At 43.0% G+C, this 20,621-nt stretch overlaps 1 protein-coding gene across 2 annotated transcripts in view; it reads right to left on the reverse strand.

The window, feature by feature from the left end:
• Positions 1-1,108: 1,108 nt before the first annotated feature.
• RRAS2 (RAS related 2) overlaps positions 1,109-20,621 on the reverse strand; it is a 78,782-nt gene continuing 59,269 nt past the window's right edge. For both annotated transcript variants that reach the window (XM_039538251.1, XM_039538252.1), the window contains exons 4-6: positions 18,229-18,337; positions 7,530-7,648; positions 1,109-2,898 (exon numbers count right to left, since the gene is read on the reverse strand). In XM_039538251.1, the coding sequence (XP_039394185.1) occupies positions 2,811-2,898; positions 7,530-7,648; positions 18,229-18,337 (316 nt within the window). In that variant the 3' untranslated portion in view covers positions 1,109-2,810. The remainder of the gene's footprint in view (positions 2,899-7,529; positions 7,649-18,228; positions 18,338-20,621) is intronic.

Raw genomic sequence — 20,621 nt, forward strand, 5'->3', positions numbered from 1 at the left:
GTACTGTGGTACGCAGTGTGCTGCCATAGCAGATCCTGGTAGCCCCAACACTGTTCAACTTATTACAGCCGAGTTGAAACATAAACTTACTAATGTGCCGTAACAGACTGAACAGGTTACCAGGTTCCATTCAACTGTGGCAAAAGAGGGGTGTGTCTGTGTGTTATGCTCTACTTTCCCATTACAGGTATGCTAAAAACAGTCCAATCTGAAAGAGCATCTTATATTTTAGAAGTTAATTTAACAAATAGTGAAGATCACATACCTCAAAAAAAGTGATTAAAAACAGATGAGGCATGCAGCTTCAATTTTTTGAAAATTGTACACAAGTCTGGCTACTTAGTCACACAAAGTTGAAAGTCTCCAGAGAACTTAATTTGAATCCTATGAACGTGCCCACTGACCGGAGGCGGGGGAGAAGGGGACCACACACACACATACACAATTGCCCAGGTGATTTAAAAGGGCATGGGGGACCCCAGCTGCCACCACTACCATGGTAGCAGCAGCAGCCAGGGATCCCAGAGCCATTTTAAATTGCCCGGGCGGGCCGCAGGGAGCCTAGGTGCATGAAACCAGCCTGGGCCCCATGCTTTGGGGGGGCCCAGTGGGCACTCCTGGATGTGACTAATTCATCACTTCCGCTCTGGGCCCTGCCCCACTAGGGACAGCCCTGGCCCTGGGGCCCAGAATTTGTCAGGAGGCCTGCTTAGGAACATAATGCAATATCTTACATTTAATGCCTTCCCATAATCCCAAGTGCTTTACACATTTGAGAAATAAAAACTCGCCATCTTTGCTAAAGGCCATCATTTCTTAGACGTGGAGAATGTAATACATCTGCCAAACATTCCACAGGGTCTTTATTTCAAATCTTCTAAAAGTTACTCAAATAATGACCCAGCGCACACTCATAACATATTTTACATGATGTCTGTAAAACATTAAGTCATTTCTCAGAAAACTAAACATGGTGTGTATGCAGAGTTAATGAGCCAACTTAAGCTTCCTACTGCAACTTAATTTCCTCTACTATAAACATCTCCTAGCATTAACCTGGCTTGTTACACAATCTAGTGGTCTTCAAGATTTTATTACCAGAGCAGAGTTATAATAATTTTTTTTTATTGGCAGAGCAATCAACAATTAGCATACGCCAAAATATAGCCAAGTACAAGAAGTTTATTTTGAATGGTCTATTTTGTGAACTATCATTCTGTAGTCCTCCGGTATCAGCCGCTGGTCACAGCATCAGTTGAATCAGGAAGCCATTTCTACTTAGATGCTTTTAAGTCCATTCAGGTTATATCACTGTAGGCCAAATTTCAAGCTCTTGTCAGGCTGAAAGTGTGTAAAAGTTTGCCTTTATTGTCCCTTCCAGCTATTGTTAACCCTTTCTCCCAAGGAGAGATTCAGTTTTTAAAAGACAAAGGTGCAATGTGCTTACCTCTTGATAATGGTCAGATCATCTTTAATTCTAGCACCTCCAGTTACACAAAGGTATGCTTAATAACCAAACTCCATAGAACTGCTGGACACATTCAATAAGGTGACAACTGTGCAATACCACTCAGTATTTCAGAGTCAGGGAACATACTCTTGAATTGTTTAAACACAATCCACAGAACTCAAAATTCAAAAACCATCCACAGTTAAACTAAACAGTCATTTAAAAGTCTTACAGTTTAATATAGTTCACATAATGGTCAGTCTTTCATAAGGGATACTAAACATTACTTGAAAGCATGCCAAACTTTACTTGATGGCACGTGATTGGCCATGGCTGGGTACAACCAGAACAGTAAGGAGAAGTTCTACGACAGTTCAGCATATCCCGCATTATTTTGTCAGTTAAACGTGAACCGTGAGAATTAAATATTCATCTTTACATATACACGTTATGCTGTGAAAGCATATTTGCTTACAAACATATAAAAATACTTGTTAACTAGTTTGATAAGAAAATAATGTATAAAAGTATATAGCAAAAACATTTAATCATCTGACATTGGAAAGATCAAATCCATCTTTTTATATTACATGAAACAAAAACAGCTACAATTTTCGTTTTCTTGAATCCCTTACCCAGAAATACATCAAAGGAAGACACAGGAAAATTTTTCCCCCAACAATAATGTGAAATTTTTCTAATAAACTGAAATGGCTAGTCCAGAATGAGCCCAGGTATTTGGCCACATTATAATAGTAGTAGTAATAATCCTGTAGCTATTCTGGATCCATAAAATAAATACAGTAAGTAGACTTTTGGCCACTGGAAAAAAAGCTGAAGCATAAACAAGAGGTGAAACATTTTTGCTGACAAAGAAATTCAGTGTTGGTTTCTCAAGGCTAGCTGAACTCTAATTTAACCGAAGGGCAAAAAGCCACTACACTTTTTTTTTTATTAAATACACTTTGATTAGAGGTCTCCTTGATAGTAGCTAATGAAATGTCAGAAGTGAAAAATAAATTAACTAACATAAGACAACTTTTATGCTTCACTCGAACACCTTGTCCTCTAAGGTTTTGTTTCATCTCCTTTATGAATAAAATTCCACAAGGTGCAAGCTCTTAAAGGGAGCAAAAATAGGAACTGTGATTTTAAAGAAGCAGCCTTAGTGTTTTGCTTTGAAGTCTGCCCTGAGATGACTAGTTGTCTTCTAGGACTGTATTCAGCCAGCTTCTTGGACTAAGGCTATTTTGGTGGCCATTTATAGGACATGGCACAAAAGGCTAGACATACCCAAAGTGATACAAAATGGTGGAAAGAAAAATTAATCTGGTAGTTGATAGCTTGATTCATGGGATTCTTAAAAAATGACACAATGACAGCCTTTCTTGTCTTTTTCTTTCCGTGTTGGTTCTGGTGAAGGAGGGCACTCTTGTTCTTGAAATTTTCTTTAAAAAATGAAAGTTCAGTTAATATATTTCAACTCAAATCCGCTCTATATTTAAGTAAGTTTATTTATGATACTCTTGCTCTGGCAAAATTAGTCTTTTAGCCAACATTACCTATGTTGGCTAGACAAGTGCCAGGATTTTCAGATTATTTGTATTGCCACAGAACCTAGAAACTGTATGCTAGGTACTGTACAAACGTAAGAATCCCTGTCCAGAGATATTACTGCTCGTGAATACTATTAGGCATACTTATATCAGTTCATGTCAGACCCAGCAAGATTTTCAGGTAAGGTTAGACTGCTACCCTTCTAGGCATGCTCTAAGGTAAAAAAGGTGTCGTGCCTGTAACCAAATACTGGACAACAGGCCTATATTTGTACCTCAATATTAACAGCTTAAATAACCATAAATAACCAATTCTCTTGGATAAATCCCTAAGATGTTGTCTCTCTGCAAACCATATCTTACAGAGATTCCCCCAAATCCTGTTCTTTCCAGGGGGCATAAGCAATAATATTAATAATGGCGGATCAACATAATCATAATTCATGCCTGGTTCTAGAAGCTAGATCAACAAGTATTGAAATCCAACATTTTAGTTAGCACTTCTTACAATGCTTCTAAGAACCTGGGCTTTCCTTTAACCAAGAGGGAAATTCCATGAAACGAGCAAATTGCTCTGATGCAATTTAAATGGTTCAAAATGGGTTACTTATAGCCAACAAGTTTAGTTCTGAAGTTATGCAACATCCAAATGATGACATAACTCATCCTCTTTGGAGAAGTGAAATAGACATGTTTGTTTTCAAGTACCATTTAAATTGAAATCAAATTTGAATGATAATTTTAGGAATACAAAAAGGCAAATCCTGATGGTAGAGGATGAATGCTCTATATTTTACTCTTTTCTGCCTGTAGCCAAAAAGGACAGGATAATCTGTGATAGCTCTTGAAAATATATTACTCGTCTCTGGCCTATGACCACACTATAAACCAGATTTTTAAAATGGTGTTTATGCTACCTGGATAACTACAGCAAGATACTACTCTGATGGGGTTTTGCCTCAAAACCAAAACTGTACCACCCTTATGACCAATAAGCCAAGAAGAGTATGTCCGCAGAGTATGTTAGCACCCTTTGGCTAGGCTATGGGATTTTAGGTAGAAGAATTACCTTCCTGAAGTGCCAAAGCAGTATTTTTATGATGAATATAACATTTATTTTTCCATTTTCACCCAGACGGTGTGCAAGTGTGATGGGAGCTTCAATTTGCAATTGAGACCCATGTCCCTGATGGCTACTAAAAAATCTACTAGGGAGGAATTGGGTCAGTTATTGACAGATTCTGAAGGGGCAGGATGCCAAAGGAATCAATTTCCTTCAATTGAGATTTTAAACCCTTTTCTAGAACTCCTCTCTATGCTGACAAAAGACACTAGGAACCTGAGCCATCTTTTTCCATGCACTTATAGGAGGACATTACATAACACTCTCACCATGGAGTTATCCATGCTTTTGTGACGTCCTATTGGAATCACTGCATTGCACTCTACATGGAGCTTTATTTGATACTCCAAAGCTTCAGAAAGCTCAGGTGGTAACTTTTTGCTTGCTTAGCAGCTTTGGCCATAGGAAACATAGGCATGTACTCCAGGGTTTCACTCCCGTCCTAGTCACTTCTGGTTGTTATTCAAGGTACTGTTTTTTACTTAGGTCCATAGGCACAACCACAGGGAAGGAAAAAGAAAGCTTCCTTCCCCACCCCCCATTTGCATTTTTATTCCATAGACAGAAAATTCTCCCTCCTGGTACATCCAACTCTTTTTTCCCCCTCTGTGGTGGCAATAACAGAAGTCAGCAAGGGAATTTTTGCTGACAGTCTCTATATTTGAAAAATCTACAAAGTGGCAGGGGCAGCTCTAGGGATTTTGCCACCCCAAGCACGGCAGGCAGGCTGCCCCCGGCGGTGGGTCTGCTGGTCCCGCGGCTTCGGTGGACCCCCCCGCAGGCACGCCTGCGGCAGGTCCGCCGAAGCCATGGGACCAGCGGACCCTCGGCAGGCAAACCGCCGGAGGCAGCCTGCCTGCCGCCCTCGCAGTGCCGGCAGAGCACCCCCCGCGGCTTCCCGCCCCAAGCACACGCTTGGCATGCTGGGGCCTGGAGCCGCCCCTGCAAAGTGGAAGCAAAAGCATTCTCAGTAAAGCGCCTCATATTGGTCTAACAGGCTCTGTTCAAGGCACATGTAATTTGATTATCCACTCTGACTGGGAGAAAAAGGGAGATATTTTACCAAAGAAGTGCAACCACTTCCAGAAGGCATTTAGTTTTACCATTGATTAAGCTATTTATTTTTTGTACATGAGACTAGAGCTTGTTGGATAAGTGCATACCAAGTTTCTAGGGAGCGTCTTTTTGAACTTCTTGCTGTGTTAAAGAGGTGCTATCACCATGGGATTCACCTGCCAGACAGGAGCAGTAAACAAGGCAGTTCTCTAGGTGAAGGAGGAATAACTACATAATCCTTGATCTGTTGGTTTGGTTTGTTGTATGCTTGGCTTGACTGAAAGGACTACACTGTGGTCTGTTTTGGGGGCTGTGCATTGAACCAAGCAGCCTGCTAGGCTAAGAGCTTACTAACAAGGCTCTAGTCCAGGGGTCAGCAACCTTTCAGAAGTGGTGTGCCAAGTCTTCATTTATTCACTTTAATTTAAGGTTTCGCGTGCCAGTAATACACTAATGTTTTTTAGAAGGTCTCTCTCTATTAGTTATATAATATATAGACTTAACTAGTGTTGTATTGTAAAATAAACAAGGTTTTCAAAATGTTTAAGAAGCTTCATTTAAAATTAAATTAAAATGTTGATCTTACGCCTCCGGCCCGCTCAGCCCACTGCTGGTCTAGGGTTCCATTCACCTAGGCCGGCAGCGGGCTGAGCAAGGCCTGCGGCCGGGACCCCGGCTGTCAAGGGTCTGGCAGCCAGAACCCCAGACCAGCAGCAGGCTGTGTGGGGCCAGCAGCCAGGACCCCAGACCAGCAGTGGTCTGAGCGCCTCAGCCCACTGCCGCTCAGGGGTTCCATCCGCCAGCTCCTGCCAGCCGGGATCCCGGCTGCCGGACCTGCTCAGCCCACTGCCAGTCTGGGGTCCCGGCCCTGCCCACATACAGTGGGTACCTACCTTCTCCCTGGTTCTGGCCCATTCTCTTCCTCTCTCTGCACTGAGCTGAGGGTGGGAGTGCACTGAGCACAGGGCTGGGGGTGAAGGGTCTTACCAGGAGCTAGAATGAGGGAGGGGGCTCAGGGTTGGGACAGGAGATTTGGGTGTGGGGCAGTTACCTGGGCAGCTCCCATTTGGTGCGAGGGGTGCAGGTGGGAATGTGGGGGGGGATGCAGGAGCTCCTGTTTGGTGCTCAGGGTGGGGATGTGGGGGTGCAAGAGTCAGGGAAGAGGGCTGGGGGTATGTTGGGGTGTGTGCCAGAGTGGGGGGGGCTGGGTATGTGTGGGGGTGCCAGAGTCAGGGCTGGGGTCGTGGGAGGAGGGGGGAATGAAGGAGTCAAGCAGAGAGGTGGGTGTGTATGGGGGAGGGGTCAGAGCAGAGGGCTCCCCCACTCCTGCGGCTCCCAGCTGGCTCACCCACTCGGGGCCCCGAGGCACACCGCACGAGTGCAACTAGCACCCCCCGGTGAGAGAGAGGCCCCCTCTGGCTGTGTCTGGAGGAGCCACTCCTCCAGACCCTGTGGTATGCGAGCTCCTCGCCCCAGGGCTCTCTGGCCACCATCGATTCCCGCTCGCCTGCACCTGCTACACACTCAGCACCGCCAGGCCGTGGGGCTCTCCGCTCCTCCCAGCTCACGAACAGCACGTCATCCATGGCCGCGGCTGGGTGCCTCCTCCCGGAGATGCTCAGCCGGCACTACTGCCGCCGCCGGCCTCTCCTGTCTCCACCCACCAGGAGTCAGGACCAGGTACAGCAGCAAACCTGCTCCCCCAGCACGCTGCCAATCCACCATGGCCAGCTATACCAAGGCAGCCCAGGTGAGCAGGCCCCTCCGCACTGACGGGCAGGGCTCCTCGCCAGGTGAGGGGACGCAGGAGCCCAAGGGCAGGCCACTGAGGCGGCTCCTCTCTTGGGGGGCATGGGCTCTAACCCTCATTGTCTATATGTTCTCGAGACTCCAGCAGGCAGCAGCGTGCCATTTAAAAATCAGCTCGCATGCCGTCTTTGGCACACGTGCCATAGGTTGCAGACCCCGCTGTAGTCTAGCCTGATATCTTTCAATCCCTAACCCCTTTCGGTTCCCTTGACAAAGGGATGATTAATAAAAGGGTATCTGACTTTTTACACAAAGCCAATATTCAGTTGCTGAATACTGGCTACACTATTTAAGCACCAGCAGATTTCATTGACTATGTTCAATACCTAGCACCAGAAATCTTGAAGGATTAAGGGAAAAAGTTCTCTTCTCAAACCCACACGGTCAGCAGAGTATCAGTTAACATTTGCAGTGCAGATGTGCAAGCAGAATTTGCCCTGATTATCCCTAGTTGTATTTTCTCTCCAAGACAGCAGTTTGTTCTCTGTTAAAGCTCACGAGTTCTTTAAGTTTCCTCAGAACACCGTTGACCTACCTTATAACTCTGACAAGCTCATGAAAGGCTTGGTCTACATTCAATCGTATTTTTGCCGAGGCTTCCATATACGTTACTTTAAGCTGTCGTGCTAATTGCTGGCCTTCCTCTTGTGTTACCTGAAATCAAAAGCAATCATTAAGAATAAGCTCTAAGCATTCCACTGACATATCCTGATTTGTGTACACACACACACACACACACCCCCCCATGGTGTATGAAAAAATAAGTAGCTGTTTCCCTAAATATTGCATATGAATCACATTAACGGCTAGATAATATTCAACTACTGAATCCCTCAGGGATAAAATTAAACTATCAACCAGTGTTGAGTATAACTTCTCAAGCATGGTATTTAAAAAAATAAAGCTTCCCACCAAATACAAAAAACTAAGAATTTAAAATGCAAGTTAACTTTTTTTTAAGTGTAGAGAAGAGCATTCACAAGAATCAGAAAGCTTTGTTCATATACCGTCTTTAAACCTTTTCCCCATTTTCCATTTTATTAAATACTTTTCAAATTCTGTGCAACAGTTCATATGACCAGGTTTTGCTCCTTAAATAGGAAAGCCTGCTATGAACCAAAACTACAAAAGACTCAAAAGTCAAATAGCTGCTGCTAGATAAGAACAAAGTGTGCAAGATATAAAGCACAGCTGTTTAGAAATATAGCTTGAACTCCAGAAGACGAGAGGTAGGTACACAGTGCTACAGAAATTCTATAAGAAATAATAAATAATAATAGGAGATATACCTATCTCCTAGAACTGGAAAGGACCTTGAAAGGTCATTGAGTCCAGCCCCCTGCCTTCACTAACAGGACCAATTTTTGCCCCAGATCCCTAAGTGGCCCCCTGAAGGATTGAACTCACAACCCTGGGTTTAGCAGGCCAATGCTCAAACCACTGAGCTATCCCTCCCCCGAGTAGCTCCCTCCCCAAAACTGAGTAGCTTTGTCCTGATACGATGGTACAAGTTTCAGTGAAAAAATATTCTAACAGCAATACACAACGCAGCCCAAAATGCTCATCTGTGACAAGCAGATCCTGAATAGTAAGCTGGGTGACATGCCTTCTGCGCTGGAATTGTTTGATGCTAAAACAAGCTGCCATCCATCATCGATTCAATACATACACCATATTGATAATTTCCAAAGGAATACTTAAGATAGAGAAGATGACAACAAAGGCAGTGGGTGCTAAGACGCAGCCTTGCTTCATACCAGTATCAATATTAAACTCAGATGACCTCCCATTTCAATACTGGATGGCTGCCTTCATTCCCTCATGGAACTCCTTGAATAGGAGGAGCACCTTGTGGACAGTCAATTTTCAACATGATCTTACAGATACCATTCCTGCTAACCATGTCAAAGGCTCTGGACAACATGGATCACTTCTGCTATCTCAGCTCAATTCTTACCGGCTCATTTAATCTTGATAGGGAACTTGATGCTAGAATCAGCAAAGCTTCTGTTACCTTTGGCAAACTTTCCTCAAATATTTGCTAATCCTGAACACAAAGGTGTCTCTTGGGTCCTTAGTACCCTCCTATACAGTTGTGAAAGCTGGGTTACGTACTCCAAGCAGGAGTGGAGATTGAACAGTTTCCACCTCTGCTGTCTTAGAAAAATCCTCAGAGTTATTTGGGACCAACGGAACACAATAATCAGACCCTTGAGAGAACCAGCCTACAATCCGGGCAGACTACACTGGACATGAGAAACGCATGCTGTGCTCTATGGCCAACTGAAGAACTGCCCACGACACAAAGGAAGGCCAAAGGTCTAATACAGCAACAAGGTGAATGAAGCAAGGTCTTAGCATTTCCACTGACAACTGTGAAAATCCTGCCCAAAATCATTCAGTTTGGAGAAGCTGGGTTAAAAAGAGCCATGAGAGAGCTCAGCCGGCAAGCCAGGAAGCAGAGTATGCTTCAAATTCTGTCTGGTGAGGGAACCTGTAGCCACTGTGGGAAGGTTTGCCACTCGCATCAGGCTCTTTTCCCATACCACTGCTAAGCACCCTTGACGGACTGACTTTGTCGCATTTCCTTTCATCTGTTAAGATGCTGGATGGCCACATAAGGAGGAAAAAGCAGATTGTTAGTGGTAAAGATGAAGAAACAGATCTTGGTAAAACACTGGCTACAAAGAAAGCCCGTCAAAGGTTACACCTTGGTCTGACTGGAAGAAGAACAGATGTCAATGGCAAGAGAGGTGCAGGAGGACAGAGGTTGAGAGAAAAGATAAAGTTTAGTTTAGGGGAGATTTAAGTGGATGTCCAGCTGCAATCTCAAAGAGATGTCAGAAACACACAGAGATAAGGACACTGGACAGAGGAAGGGAAGGGCAGGGATAAAGAGGTAGACTTGTGGGTGGTCAGCAGATAGCATTAAGAGACAAATTAAGAATAAAAATGCTTCTTACATAAATTATGTCAGTTAATGTGAAGAGAGGTACCCAGGGAGTGCAGAGGCTGGAAGAGGAGAGGGGAGATGCTTTTTATAGATTTTAAGGCCTTTCTGACCTGCTGTATAATAGGCAGAGTTTCCACCAGTAATTCCTGCACTGAACCTATACTTCTGATTGTAGCTCTAAAAGATCAATTCTAAAAGATTCTAAAAGATACATGGTAGCTCAGTGTAAGACCTAATCTTGATTAATAGATTTCAAGTGATGGGAGAATCTATCACATCCTCAGGTTAATTACCATCAGTGTTAAAAACGTGCACCTTATTTCTAGTGTGAAATTGTCTGCTAAAGTAAACAGACCCTTATTAGCAGATCCTTTTATCTATGTAGGCATTTATAGACAATCAAGTCAACTCTTGGATACCTTAAATAGATTGCAATTCTCAAGTCTCTCTCTCTGCAAGGCAGTTTTTCCTAGATCATCTATTCCTGTAGCTCATTTCCAGTTTTTCCACATCCTTTTTTGAAGTACTGACAATAGGACTAAACACTATCTTAGCAAGTCTTGCTGTTACCTCTGTATATGGCACAACCTCCCTACTTCTACTCAATAGGCCCATTTATGCACCCAAGGCTCATTGTCATAACATCACATTGGGAGCTCACATTTAGTGGGTTATTCACCATGACCTCCAAGTCCTTTCCAGAGTCATCCCATCCTGTAAATGTGACCTACATTCTTTGTTACTAAATATAAATACAGCCAAATGCATGGTTTAAAAAAAAAAAGTTCAAATAGGAGCAGTTTACCAAGCAACCTAGACCACTCTGTATAATTGACCAATCTTTCAACACTACCAGTTTGGGTCCTCCTCACATTTTCTCTTTTTAAATCATCAGTGACTTTGTTTTCTTCCAAACAACTGATAAAAATATATTTAATAGCAAAAACCACTTCCAATGGGTGCCTCAGGGGACACTGAAGAATTCACTGGTTTCCTGCTTAGTTGGTGTAACTCAAGGTGCTAACCTTGATCTGTTGCCTTACAATATTGGTCCAAGCTGTCTGTAGCAGCTCCACAACGGACATCAGCTGGTATGCTCTTGTCGGCAATTCCCAGATCTGTACATCTAAAAGGTTGGGCACTCTAGACTAGAAAGACAGGGTGGCACAGTTCACGGCAACTACATCTATATTTCCCCCCTCTGGTCCAGCAAGGGCCCACACACACACTCAGGCTTCCAGCTCCCCAGCTGTTGCCTTTTGGGTGGAGACCTGCATCTCACTCCCTTCAGACTAGGGCAATGTCCTGGCTGTCCAGTTCCCTGCTTTCACTGTGCATTTTCCAGCAAAGTCTGCTGCCCTAAACAGCTCTGCTTGCTTTCTTTTCAGAGACTGATGATAGAGTGATTGCGACAGACAAGTTACCACACAGTTCTTTCTAAGCACACCTACTTTATTTTTAAGGTAAAAAGCATTAGAGAAGACATTAAAAACAATAAAAGAACCTACATGCACACTAAGCCGACTATGCATCACCCCACCCTAGGAGGATTTTGTTTTGTTTTGTGGTTACAAGATCAAAGTTTCCGCTCAGAACAAGCGCAGTCTTATGAGGCTTCAGTGGCCCAGTCCTTCCAATCCTTGCATATGGATTGGGGCCCTCCATATACCAGGGTCCTGGCAATCTGCTGGATCAGGAAGAAGGCCCTGAGTCAATATAAAACAGGTTTCAGAGTAGCAGCCATGTTAATCTGTATCAGCAAAAAGAATAGGAGTACCTGTGGAACCTTAGAGACTAACAAATTTGAGCATACGCTTTCATGGGAAAACCCACTTCACTGGATGCATGCAGTGCAAAAAACAGTAGGAAGATGATACACACACACACACACAGAACAAGAAACAATGGGTGTTACCATGCACACTATAATGAGTGATCTGTTAAGGTGAGCTATTACCAGCAGGAGAGAGGGGGAAAAAAAAAACACTTTGTAGTGGTAATCAAAATGGTCCATTTACAGCAGTTGACAAGAAGTTGTGAGGAGCGGGGGAAATAAACATGGGGAAATAGTTTTACTTTGAATAAAGACCCATCCCAGTCTTTATTCAAGCCTAATTTAATGGTGTCCAGTTTGCAAATTAATTCCAATTCAGCAGTCTCCTGGAGTCTGTTTTTGAAGTTTTTTTGTTGTAATATTGTGACTTAGGTCTGTAATCAAGTGACAAGGGAGGCTGAAGTGTGCTCCAATTGGTTTTTTAATGTTATAATTCCTGACATCTGTTTTGTGTCCATTTATTCTTTTACGTACAGACTGTCCAGTTTGGCCAATGTACATGGCAGAGGGGCACTGCTGGCACATGATGGCATATATCACATTGGTAGATGTGCAGGTGAACGAGCCTCTGATAGTGTGGCTGATGTGATTAGGTCCTATGATGGTGTCCCCTGAATAGATATGTGGCCAGAGTTGGAAACGGGCTTTGTTGCAAGGATAGCTTCCTGGGTTAGTGTTTTTGTTGTGTGGTTGCTGGTGAGTATTTGCTTCAGGTTTTGGGCCTGTCTGTAAGGAAGGACTGAGAGTGATAGATCGCCCTTCAGGATAGGTTGTAGATCCTTCATGATGCGCTGGAGAGGTTTTAGTTGGGGGCTGAAGGTGACAGCTAGTAGCGTTCTGTTACTTTCTTTGTTGGGCCTGTCCTGTAGTAGGTGACTTTTGGGTACTCTTCTGGCTTTGTCAATCTGTTTCTTCACTTCAGCAGGTGGGTATTGTAGTTGTAAGAATGCTTGATAGAGATCTTGTAGGTGTTTGTCTCTGTCTGAGGAGCTGGAGCAAATGTGATTGTATCGTAGAGCTTGGCTGTAGACAATGGATTGTGTGGTGTGGTCTGGATGAAAGCTGGAGGCATGTAGGTAAATATAGCGGTCAGTAGGTTTCCAGTATACGGTGGTGTTTATGTGACCATCGCTTATTAGCATTGTAGTGTCCAGGAAGTGGATCTCTTGTGTGGACCCATGGAAAAGAAGCCCTAGAGGAATTCCACCAGGATTTCAACAATTTCCACCCCACCATCAACCTCAGCCTGGACCAGTCCACACAAGAGATCCACAAGTACTCCTGTTCTTTTTAGTATAAAACACGGGCTTTCATATGAGGCTATGTCTACACTGTGCACCTTACCGCACCATTGTAAGGTAAGCAGTGCAGCTGTTCTTTGTTGCTGGGAGAGAACTCTCCCGGCGACTAAAATAAAATGATCCCCAACAAGGAGCAGTAACTTAGTTGACAGGAGAGGGGCTCCCACCAATTAAGCGCTATCCACCCTGGTGCTTTTTGTTGTTAAAACTTGTGTCCTGTGGGACGGGTGTTTTTTTCACACCCCTGAATGACAGAAGTTAACGATGAAAGTGCAGTGTAGACAAAGCCTAAGTCTTTATTATAGTGGTCCTGAGAGAATCCAGTCTGAACTAGTATATGCATATCTCCCCAGAAGGGTGGCCTCAAAGGCTGACAATAGAGCAAGCTCATTAGCATCCCTCTCCCTACTAGAAAGGGTACATACAATGCCACAACATACATGCAATTGCATTTTTAATGCAATGTACCCCAGAGATATTAATCCTAAATCAGTACGTCTTATCTCAATTCAATAAAGTTTATCTTCATTCCATGAAGTTTGTTCAGGGTACTACAGAATATTGTCAGTCTGTCACACAGGGAATCTTTCAGTTCTGTCACTGCAACTCCGACAGACTTAGGCATCAACAATCTTCAAGGCACATTACAAAGCTTAGCTATTTATGCAGATTTTTACCTGAAGGCCTGATGGGAGTATCTGCTTCTCAGCTTTGTACACAACCCTAATTTTAGTCCTCCATTGACTCTATGTGCTCTTGGGCAAGTCATGCAACACCTGCTTAAGTTTCTTCATCTTGAAAATACAAAACAAAACAGGAATAATCTTCCCTTCCTTACCAGATGCAGTATCACTGAAGTTAATATGCAGCTCCTTGTATAGGCACCAACTTTCCAATGTGCTGCGGGATGCTCACTGCTCAACCCCTGGCTCTGCCAAAGGCCCTGCCCCCACTCCTTCCTGTCCCTTCCCAAGCCTGCCATTCCCTTGCTCCTCCCCCTCCCCCCCAAGCCTCCTGCACACCATGGAACAGTTGATCGGGAGATGCAGGGAGGGAGTGGGGAGGCGCTAATCAGTGGTGCTGCCAGAAGCCCCGGGAGCGGTGGAGGGAGGAGCTGATGGGGACTGCTGACGTATTACTGTGGCTCTTTGGCAATGTACATTGGTAAAGTCTGGCTCCTTCTCAGGATCAGGTTGGCCACCTCTGCAGTATCAGGACTAGAATTCATGCAGAATTCCCAATATATCTAATGCAACATAAGCTTTAAAAGAAATATATATGAAAAGAATAGAGTTCTGCTATTTTGCTAAATCAACTAAAAAAATCTAAAAGGACTGCATTGCATGCTAATTAATCCACAGAAGTCAAAACTCACACATAAGTGCATGTGCTTCCATAATTGCAATCACTTTGTCCCCTAATAAACTGTAGCCACCTTTTGGTGGAATGTGGCAGCTGTTTAACAAACGAGAGTGGTACACAAAAGTTTACAATAGAAAGTGGGAATTTAGGCATATGCCATCATGTGCCAGCAATGCCCCTCTGGCATGTACATTGGCCAAACTGGACAGTCTCTACGCAAAATAATTAATGGACACAAATCTGACATCAGGAATCATAACACTCAAAAACCAGTAGGAGAACACTTTAACCTGTCTGGTCATTCAATGACAAACCTGAGGGTGGCAATTTTGCAACAGAAAAGCTTCTAAAACAGACTCCAACGAGAAACTGCTGAGCTGGAATTAATATGCAAACTAGATACAATCAACTTAGGCTTAAAAAGGGACTGAGAATGGCTGAGCCATTATAAACACTGAATCTATCTCCCCTTGTAAGTATTCTCACACTTCTTATCAAACTGTCTGTACTGGGCTATCTTGATTATCATGTCAAAAGTTTTTTTTCCCCTCTTACTTAATTGGCCTCTCAGAGTTAGCAAGGCAACGTGTGTGTGTGTGTGTTCGTTCCATTCTATGCATCCGAAGAAGTGGGCTGTAGCCCACGAAAGCTTATGCTCAAATAAATTTGTTAGTCTCTACGGTGCCACAAGTACTCCTGTTCTTTTTGCGGATACAGACTAACACGGCTGCTACTCTGTTACCTAAAACAGAGGTCCTTGTGATTCAGTTTAAGTCTCACTCCAAAGATAACACCTCTAGCAACACAGTGCTGTGCTAGTGCATTAGTTAAGTATTGACTCAGAGAAAAACTATCACCTACTAAACCACAAGCCACTTCCATGCACCACCTTGGATCTTCCTTGAAAGCCTTCCACCCAGGGGCCGATGAAGGCCTAACCTCATTTAGTTTGTGATTAGCTGATAAGGCTGCCCCCTGGAAAAAGCTGCTGAGACATCAAGTGCCTTGTTCAACTCTCCTCCTTTTTAAAGGGAATCAATGTTATTTAATTTATAACTAAACAATGCTTTATGAGAAACTACTGTACAGCATGCATTTATAAAAAGCAAGCAGCTGAGGATACAGCGTTCACCAAGTCTTTTGCACCAAACTAGAGGTCCTTTTCTCCAAGCTGTGACTGGCTGTAGTAGCAGTCTGAAAACTTGTTTTTTTTAGCCAATACTAACACCATCCTCTTAAATCCAAATGCCTAGAAATAATGAAAAGAGGGCCCAGAATGTAATTAAGCATATACAAAACTATAGAAGGATCCAGTAATACTGCTGAAATCTCATTACTTACCTCACAGGGGCATTTTGTGGTTTAATGTTTGTATATCCCTTTGTAACTCATAGTATTTTTTTCCTTCATCATGCGGCCAATGTGGACATTATATTTGTGAATCACACGACCCTACAGACCAGCGGCATGTGCACACTAGTGTTTAACTGCATTAGCACTGACCATAAAGTCCTTTTTGCAATAGGTCAATATGTTACAGGGCTTGTCTTCCCTCATACCCTCTCCATCAATTAAAATAAAAACACACTGTGGTTTTGATTTCAGCAATGGATTATGGAACAGCAGCTAAAAAGTGTAATTGTGTTATTTCTTACAGAATTGTCATCGATTAATTAGATTCTCAGAACTCTGTCTCTGCATAGCATTTCAATAGTACCCACTATATGAAGATGCAGGAAAAATAAGCACAAATAAGCTAATGAGCTTTTTATTTTAAGACTGTGAAATATTGATAGTAGCAAAGCAAAGCCTGATTGTGTAAGCCAAAAGTCAGAGATACTAAGGCTAAAATGAATAAAGATATTATAAAATACACAATGCTGTCAGTGGCAAGGGTCCACACTTGTATCTACAATCAATTAACAAAATCAAACCATTTTATGTGAACCATCAGCAAGTTTTTATGATGGCAAAGATTAGTTTGCAAATATAAACAGAACAGCTGAGGCACTGATGTCTGCCTGAGTGTACAGAACATGAAGTAATAGGTCTGTGGTGTGTGAAGTGCCCTTCCATCTAAATAGATACTACTTCAGACACCAATGGTGTTACTCTTAAATATCAACATTGTTAGCCATTTTATGTGAACCAGTGTTCAGCTGTAACTAAAACTCTGAATATAAAATAGCACAAAGTGCCTATAGACATGAGAGATTAGGAATTCTCTGCCACCAAAACAAAGTTAGAAGCGACATTTTGAAGGTTTATGGAAGTGGTTTCAAACCTTTAAAGCCCTCAAAGTGATAGAAGAGTTTATAGTTTCATAGATTTTTATAGCCAGAAGGGACTATGATCTAGCTTTTTAAATTTTTTGCTACAAGTTGCACTTCATTTCTAGCCTGAATTTGTCTTGCTTCAGCTTCAAACCGGAAAATTCTGGTACATTTTTCTGCTAGACTGAAGAGCTGTCTACTATTAGAAATCCTTTCCCCACATAGGAGCTTATGGACACTGATCAAGTCACCTCCTAAACTTCTCTTTGATAAACTAAGTAGATTGAGCTTCTTCAGTCTCTCACTTTAAGGCATGGTTTCCAAACCCAAAGACATTCTTGAGCCCTTTCCAGTGTTTCTACATCCTTTTTAAAACATTATCAACACCAGAACCGAACATAGTATTCTAGTAACGGTCTCGCTAATACGTATACAAAAATACCACCTCCTCCCCTGACTCCTACTTGATATTTCTCTGCTTACATATCCAAGGATTGCATTCACTCTCTCACCTAAAGAACTGCATAGGGAGTTCATGTTCATCTGATTATCTAGCATTACCTTAAGTTCTTTTCAGTGTCACTACATTCCAAGATGTTGTCCCCCATATTGTATTATGGTCATTCTTTGGTCCTAAATGCATGACCTTGCATTTGGCTGCATTAAAACACATGCTGTCCCAATAAACCTCTTATCAAGTGATCCAGTTTGGTCTGTATACAGTTAACCTGTCCCTGTTATTTACCCTCCCATTAATTTTTGGAGTCATCTGCACATTTTAACAGCAATGATTTTATATATTCTTCCACACCAATAGTAAAATATTGAATAGCACTGGGACAAGAATAGATACCTCCATGACCCCACTAGAAAACATCTGATAACTGCTCCTGTTTATAATGACTTTTCCACAATTTATCAGTTAGACAGTTTTCAATCCATTTAATATGGGCTACATGAATTCTGTTGCGTACCTCCAGACTTCAAAGCATATCATTGGCTGCATAATCCGCTTTATATGTGTATAACTCAGTTATACACAAAATTCCTGTTGCTTTTACAAGAAGAAATGCACTGAGTAAAACTTTTAGAGTAACCACCACACCTTTTAGTGATAGAATTTTATGCTTGGCACAAGCCAATTTGATGAGTAATATATTACAAAAAAATTTTAAGAGTAGGAGAATTAGACATACTTATAACTTAGATCTCAATTTAGCCTCAGCCTCATTTCCAAGAGTCAAGAAGAGAACCTGCTGTATCAACATTTTTAAAATATTTTGATCCAGAAAAAGTTTTCCCTAAAGAGAAACATTAAGAACCTCAACTATAGCAGTTACCAAATTTCCTGCATTTCTTTTCCATTGTGATTCATTACAAATATTTTATGAAAAAGTCATTTGCTCCAGTTACTAATTTTAAAATTTGAAGTTAAACTTCTTGACAACCATTTCTACAAAAACCATAACAAAGAATTAGGATTCTTGACGTACAAAATGCCAAGATTTTACCTGTCTTTGATGATCCAGATCTGCTTTGTTACCAACTAGAATCATAGGAAATTCATCACGGTCTTTCACTCTAAGTATCTGCCTTTGAAACTTGTAGATTTCTTCAAAACTGAAAAAAAAAGTAAGGAAGATTTACATGTACTTGTTCATGGGTTCTTGATCTATGGGGTCATGAAAAATTAGAGTGGGATTACAACCACCCTCCATGTTTATGAATAAAGACAGGGTGGCAGGTTTGTAGAAATTTTAGTGGTGCCCAGAACCCATCCCCGACCAAACTCCACCCCCCCACCTGCCCAAGGCTCTGGGAGGGAGTTTGGATGGGGGAGGAGGTCTGGGGTGCAAGCCCTAGGCAGGGGCAAGGGATTGGGGTGCAGGCTCTGGGAGGGATTTGGGGATGGGAGGTGGTGCAGAGGGAGGGGGTGCAGGGGTGAGGGCTGTGGCTGCAGATGAGGGGTTTGGGAGGGGCTCAGGGAGAGTAGTAGTAGTGTGGGGGTGAGGGCTCTGGCAGGGGATGAGGGGGTTGTGGTGCTGGAGGGGGCTCAGGGCTGGGGCAGAGGGTTGGAGTACAGGGGGATGAGGGCTCTGGCTGGGACTGGAGATAAGGTGTTTGGGGTATTGGAGGGGCTCTGGGCTAGGGTAGAGGGTGCGGCGGGGGGGTGAAAGCTCTGGCTGGGGATGTGGGCTCTGGGGTGGGGCAGAGCTGGGGATGATTTTGGGGTGCAGGCAGGCTGCTTCGGGACAGCGGCCAGAGAGGACTCCCCCCAGCCCTTTCCCTGCAGCAACCTCTGCAGGAGGAGCCCCCTTTCCCAACCCCCCCAGCAGCACACTCACCCCCACCACTGTCACTGCAGGTGCTCCTAGGGCCCCCCTCAGGTCCAGGAATCTCCCTCACCTCCCCCGTGGTGGGTGCTGCTCCCTTGCTGTTGCCCCTGACTGTAGCCTCACCGGGGGTGAGGGATGGGGCAGGAGCAGTGACTGTGGGCAGTAATGTGTAATCTATAGGACCTATTCTGGTCTTTTAGAGAGTTGCAGTGGAGCATGCCCTGCTTAGCCTAAGGATACAGTTCATGCAATTTTACAAGTGTCTATTTTCTTCATTGAACAGCAACTCAATATTAGTATCAGCTATGTCTATACATAAGTTGGAAAAGGCACTTCCACTTAAGACAACAGAAGGTTGTGTTTAGGCAGCAAGAGCCTTTTGCTAGTTTCCATATGGCTAGGAAGGATACCGATTTTATTCTTGCACTCAAAGCATATAGGACAATTTAAAAAAAATTAAAATATATGATTTAGACTCTTATTTTAGGCACCCAGGTTTGAAATTACTAGCCAAGAATACACTGTATCCATTCCATACAAGACTATGGAGGCCAAAATTTCAGATAGCATCCAAGAAAGCCAATTGGTCTTCCCAACAAAGCCTCTACAGCTTTTTCTAATGTTTTAAACCTTTGCTTTTAGTTATAAAAACCCCATCAAGTTGGGGATAATCCTAATGCCCAGAAATAGAAGAAAAGTGGAAGTGCTATCCAAGTAAATTAAATTGTCAGGTTTGCTGCCTGCCAGAAAAGGACTGCAGCAAGCCTAGTAACATCAGGCACAGCAACACTGAGCTGGCAGAGTGAAGGGTGCCCAGAGGGGCTGAGGAGTGAAGCAAAGAGAATAGAGCTGCCTTAGGGAAAAGGGAAGGAGAAAGGGCTGACCAAAACAAAAAACTACCAGTGCACTCAATGAAGGACACCAAGCATAGATGTCACATGCCCTTACCAAGAACTGCTCAATAAACCTGGCATGACATACCGAGCCAGCTTTAAAAGTTCAAGTTAATATTTGGGGGAGGTATTTTGGTCCTGACGCATTTGGTTCCCTGCCCCTGCTCTTGTTTTCCTATTTATAGTTTAAAGTCACTTATAGCATTGGGTAGGTGCTTTAATGAAACTGAAATGAAATGTAGACCAGTGGTTCTTAACGAAGGGTACATGTACCTCTGAGGGTCTGCAGAGGTCTTCCAGGAGGCGCATCAACTCATCTACGTACTTGCCTAATTTTACAAGCAGTTACGTGAAAAGTACTAACAAAGTAAGTACAAACTGAAATGTCATACAGTGACTTGTTTATACTGCTCTATATGAATGTTTCTCAACCTGGGGGGGGCCGTGATTTATTTTATAATCATAGGGTAAAAATGAGAAAGTACGCAATTTTTCAGTAACAGTGTCAGCTGTGACATTTTAGTATTTTTATGTCTGTTTTCATAAACAAGTAATTTTTAAGTAAGGTGAAATTTGGGGCACACAAGACAAATCAGCCTCCTGAAAGGGATACAGTAGTCTGGAAAGGTTGAGAACCATTGAGTAGACAATTAACAGTTGAATTTTGTCTAGCCG

This window comes from Mauremys reevesii, linkage group 4 (genome assembly GCF_016161935.1).
Source record: "Mauremys reevesii isolate NIE-2019 linkage group 4, ASM1616193v1, whole genome shotgun sequence".
Lineage (NCBI taxonomy): Eukaryota > Metazoa > Chordata > Testudines > Geoemydidae > Mauremys > Mauremys reevesii.